The sequence below is a fragment of the Brassica rapa genome, chromosome A09 (assembly GCF_000309985.2).
Source record: "Brassica rapa cultivar Chiifu-401-42 chromosome A09, CAAS_Brap_v3.01, whole genome shotgun sequence".
Classification (NCBI taxonomy): domain Eukaryota; kingdom Viridiplantae; phylum Streptophyta; class Magnoliopsida; order Brassicales; family Brassicaceae; genus Brassica; species Brassica rapa.
The window spans coordinates 11,202,812-11,208,418 of NC_024803.2; the positions used below are offsets into that span (position 1 = coordinate 11,202,812).

Consider the following 5,607-nt stretch of genomic DNA (forward strand, 5'->3'; position numbering starts at 1 on the left):
CGTTTTGATTCTACCTTATGTGAACTCTGGGATGTTATGATTCAAAACACAAGTTGGGCAGACCTTTTCGTGAGATATGTAAGAGAGAAAACTCAAAATGATTCCAAAAATGCTGGTGTATGATATCATGTGATTCCATAGGGCAACACATTGTCTTTAGAGTTGATTAGTTCAGTTGAATCATAACCTCTAGAAAGCTCAAAATGATTCCAAAATGCTGGTGTATGATGTCAGGATTTCTTCCCTGAGTCAGGTTTACTCGAATGGCCTAACCCTCCAGGTCAAGCCCATCAAGCGATCCAAGCGCGGTTTCCATTTCAGCTTAGGAAGAGTAACATACAAAGCCACAACCCCTTGATTTCCCCGTGTCTCCGTCAGACTCATTCACAACTCTAGCACCAACCACATCGACTCCACACTCTCGAAAGTCACCACGCTCTAGCTAGTGACTCAGAAGTGCTGTCCACGACAAGTTACTAACAAACAGCTTGTACTCTGTTTCTGGATACAGAGGTTAACTTTCAAGGTCCTACCAAGATACTCCTGAATAAGAAACAATAGAAACGTGACTTTATGTTTGTAAAGCTTCACACCTTTTAACTCTCACTTACAATTCCATCGAGGTTTTCGATAATGACGTTGCGATCTTCTGACGTTTCTCATGGTCACAAAGGTGAATCCACGACGACGTGCTCAGAGTTAGCGAAGCCTTGGATGATTTGAGCGAGTGTTGCACTGTCAACACTATTAAGGCAGGTTGCCAAAGTAGAGCTTAGTGTTGACGGTCGAAGGAGGATTGTCATCAGAAGTTGTTTCGTCCTCTTCTTCTATTTTGACGGCGATGGTCTCTGACAGGACTCTGAATTGCCGAGAACTGTCACTTGAGGAGTTCAGGAGAGGTTTTGGAGGCGCAAAGTGGAATCAAGGAGAGTGTTTTAGACTCCAAAATCACAGAATAATATTAATTTCATCTCAAACATCAAACACTCTCATATGATCTTTTCGGCTTTGCGTTGGCACTTTTATACTTGCATAGATGCAAATATTATCTCAAGAACTTACTTTATCAATTAGAATCAATCTGTGTTGACAGCACAAAAAAATCTACATTATTCAGCTCTAAACTATATTAAACCAATAGAATGTGGAAGCTGAAGATCCCACGTCCCTAACATACATATTCTAAATAACTAAAAAAAATCGACCCAACGACTAGAAATGTTGGTTTAAACAAACCGGAGAACCTCGAACAAAGCGGTTCACAACATGAAAGTAAACCGCAAGGCAAAGAGTGATTATCACCGAAGATTTAGCACCAACATACCCAACAACTTGCCGTCCTCTATCCGTAACCTCTTCTTGAACCGCATCCAAACTCCTCCTAAAGCTCTGCGACGTCTTCAACACCACAAACTCAAGAATCGATCTCATCGTCTCCAGCGTCACTCTTCCCGTAACATCGAACATAAACTTCCTATTGCTCGGAACCGCTAACGTAGTCCTGAACATCTCCGCCCATCCATTTCCACCAAAGGAAGAAGAATCCCTAACGGTTTCTTCTTCCGAAGATGTGAAGACTCCGCGAGACGTTCTCACGAACGTCTCGAGAGCTCCGTTACAGACCGAGACGAGAATGTCTCGCGCTCGATCTCGGTGTTTCGGATTCGTCAAGCCAGAGAATATCTGGTCGTAAGCGTTGACCCCGGCCGTTTTCTCTATATAGACGGTTACAGCGGCACTAGTGAATCTCTCAATGCAATCAGCTAACACCTCTCTAAACTTGTCATCGCATAACAAACTCATCCACCTAGGATTCGTCGTCGTTTCGACATTACTCTCAACCTCGTAGAATCCAAGAACGAGATTCTTCGCGAAGCTACCGACGAGAACTGAGACGAAACCAGTTCCCGCCTCTGAGAATAAAACGCTTGGATTCGAATCTGCTTCGACGTTGTTATTGACTATATACCCGCGGAGGACACCGATAGCTAGGGCCTCGGAAACCCTAGATATTGAATCGGTGAACTCTTTCGATTTGGTGATTTTCGCGATCTGTTTCAAGCTGTTTGGGATTTCGTCGGAGTCGGATTCGAGAAACTGCTTCAAGTCTCGGGAGACGAGAGTTATCGTCTCTGCTGAGTCGGTGACTAGCTCGGCGAAGGAAGCGATTCCTTCGAAGAGGTTCGTGAGACGCTTCCTCTTCGCGGCGATGTATGGGGAGTTGTAAGCTTTGTAAGCTCCGTAGCTCGAGACTCCGAGAAGGGATAATAGAATCAGCCATTTCCTTCTTCTATGAGGTGAAATCGAACCTAAACGAAGAATGTCCATCAAAATCGCGAGGCAGAAAGAGAGATTTAGGGATTGTGAGATTCGTGAGTAGAAGAAGGGGATGATTTGATTACGTGATTGATTTGGACTGTGACATGAGTGTAGAGCCAAGAAGTGAGGAACTCCGAAAGGCGAGAGAGGAAAAGGAAACAGATATCAAGTTGAAGAAGACGACGAATCTTTGGTTTGGTTCTTATTGGAATCTTTCCGGTTTGGGTTAAACATTTGGTTCTTTTTAGGGAAAATCGCATAAAAAACCTTCAGGGTGGCAACCACTTACACTTTAAACCCTGAGATTATTTCACAAGCACTTCAAACCTTCAAAGTGACACTTTTATCAAAAGAAACCTCCAACCTGGCTTACTTTTACATCAAGTCAAAACGGTAACCGGTACTGTTCAAAAACGATGACGTGTCGGTTTTATCTTTTTTTTTTTAATTTTTTTTTAATTATTTTATTAATAAAATAAATATTAAAAATAATAATATAAAAAAATCATACAAAATAAAAAAAAATCACTAAAAATTCACAAAAAAATCAAATTATTCACCAAATTTTTTTAAAATTATTTTATTAATAAAATAAGAATCAAAAATACAATAATATAAAAAATTCATAAAAAATCATAAAAAATTCAAAACAAATCATAAAAAGTCAATAAAATTCACAAAAATTCATAAAATTCACAAAAATATTTTAAATTATTTTATTAATAAAATAAATATAAAAATAATCATAAAATTTTACAAAAATAAAAGATTCACAAAAATCTTTATATTATTTTATTAATAAAATAAGTATAAAATACACATAATATAAATAATCATTAAGAAATTGAGACAAATCACAAAAATTCACAAAAATCAAGAATAAAATTATATGTGGTTTTATAAAAGCGACTAAGGAATAACGTGCATTGAGTGCTATAAACTGGCTACCCTCAAGCTATCATTAGTATACATTCTTCCCTAACAATCCTAAACTTTTTCAAATCCAACCAACACACATAGAACATAACAGATTAAAAAATATCCAAAATAGTAGTCTGGGTTATGATTACTCTAACTTAGATTAGAAAATATCATTATTTTATATTTATTTTATTAATCATAACCCAGAGACTGTGAATTTTAAAATATTTAAAATATTTTTTGTGAATTTTAAGATTTTTTTGTGAATTTTATTGACATTTTATGATTTATTTTCAATTTTTTATGAATTTTTTATACTTTTGTATTTTTATATTAATTTTATTAATAAAATAATTTAATTTTTTTTTGGTGAATATTTTGTTTTTTGTGAATTTTTAGTGATTTTTATGATTTGTTTTGAATTTTTTTATGAATTTTTATATTTTTTTATTTTAATATTTATTTTATTAATGAAATATTAAAAAAAAAAAAAAACCGACACGTCATCGTTTTTGAACAGTACCGGTTACCGTTTTGACTTGATGTACAAGTAAGCCAGGTTGGAGGTTTCTTTTGATAAAAGTGTCACTTTGAAGGTTTAAAGTGCTTGTAAAATACTCTCAAGGTTTAAAGTGTAAGTGGTTGCCACCTTGAAGGTTTTTTATGCGATTTTCCCGTTCTTTTTACATACCCACCAGCCATCATGTATAAACTAGTGCCTAACAATGGGCTTAACATATTAGCCCATCGTGAAGTCTAAAACGTTTTCTTTTTGCAGAGTCTAACACATACGAGAGTCGACAAAGAAACGTAGTGCAGGAGAAGAATAAAAAAAGTCGACAAAGAAAAGAAGAGTTTAGAGACGCGTCCACACACGTTGCCAAGAGCCACCACACGTGTTCTCATTTCTCAATAGGTTGCCAGAAAGAAAGAGGAGCCGTTTACGGCATGATTAACCCCAGTTTTTTAGCTGAAGTTCGTAATTTATGATTTGACATTTTTTTTTATATTTTTCTGTTAAGAGACGGTTTTTATATCTGTTACTTAAGACACATTTCTTAATTTTTCTTAGTTAAAATTTTAGAAAAATTAAGAACCATCTCTTATCCAATGCTAAGAACCCCATGTAAAAGACTGGGGTTAATCATGGTCTTAATTCATCATGTGGTTAATCTGACTCGCTTGGTCTATGTAAGGATAGTAGTGATTGAAGTTCGGGAATATTTCCCTGAAACTGAACCAATAAAATTAAAATTGAAACAAAATTCATAAATATATGAATGAATTTTATATTTTGTAGAAGCAAAAAAACAAAACTGAAACCACACAAAAGCCGAATGAATATCGAAAATTTTAAAATACAGTTTATATTCATAAAATATTAATTAAATTAAGTATTTAAGGTTTTGAAATAACCAAATATTTACTTTTTTAACATTGATATATTAGGATATTACAATTATGATAAAGATTACCAGAGCCGCTCTATGAAAATCAACGCGTGATCGGGTTTATTTGCACAATTTTTAAAATCTATTGTCAGTCTTTCCTCAGTATCATGTATAATTGTTTAATAAATTGTTTTCTCCATAAATTGAAACATGCACCTGCTGGTGTGGAAACATTAATGAACTCTTAGTCAAACCACTGGACTAAATGAACTATCTACAAATAACTAAATATTCTAAACTGATTTACAAATCAAATTATAAAAAAAAAAACTGAATTATCGGAATGCTTTTATCCAAAATATTTCAAAACGTTTGAATTATGAGATATTGTTGGATATACCACAAGTTAAGTACCATTTTTCAAAAATACCACCAATCAAAAAATATACAAATATTCGGGTTTATGCTTTAGTGATTATTGTTTATGGTTTAGTATTAAGGGATTGGGTTTATAAATATTTTATAAATATTTTAAGAAATTAGTTTAGTGTTATTTTATCACAAGTTTAGGTATTTGTGTAATAGTTATTCAGTAATGGTAAATTTAAAAAGTTGTATCAAATTTATGGTAGAATTGAATTTTTTGAATAATCCAATATCTTATAAAAAAAAGTCCGAATTATTTGAAATTTTCTTTGAAAAAATGGGGTTATCAAACTTCAGCCCACAAGCCAAGAGTTGGGAATTTGAATCATTATACGCGGGCTCCGTTCCGTTTGATCTGCCGCGGGACGAGTTTGGGTCAAGTGATGATTTAAAAAAATTGATTCACGGACCCACAAAAATAAGAAAAAAGAATTTTTTTAAGAAAAAGGATATTTTTAATACAAATTTTAAAATATTTATTTAATTTTAATTATAAATCAATTTTTGTTATGATTTTTAAATTTTTTGAATCCAAAAAATCACTCAACCC

General features: G+C 33.9%; 1 protein-coding gene across 1 annotated transcript; it reads right to left on the bottom strand.

Annotated features, from left to right (window-relative positions):
- Positions 1–1,043: 1,043 nt before the first annotated feature.
- LOC103838604 (protein PHLOEM PROTEIN 2-LIKE A10) lies at positions 1,044–2,902 on the bottom strand. The gene has a single exon (XM_009115051.3). It carries the CDS (start codon positions 2,326–2,328, stop codon positions 1,213–1,215), a length of 1,116 nt encoding a protein of 371 aa, XP_009113299.1. The 5' UTR covers positions 2,329–2,902; the 3' UTR covers positions 1,044–1,212.
- Positions 2,903–5,607: the final 2,705 nt, after the last annotated feature.

Coding starts and splice junctions, on each gene's coding strand:
- LOC103838604 (XM_009115051.3), bottom strand. CDS start 2,328: ATGGACATTCTTCGTTTAGGTTCGATTTCACCTCATAGAAGAAGGAAA.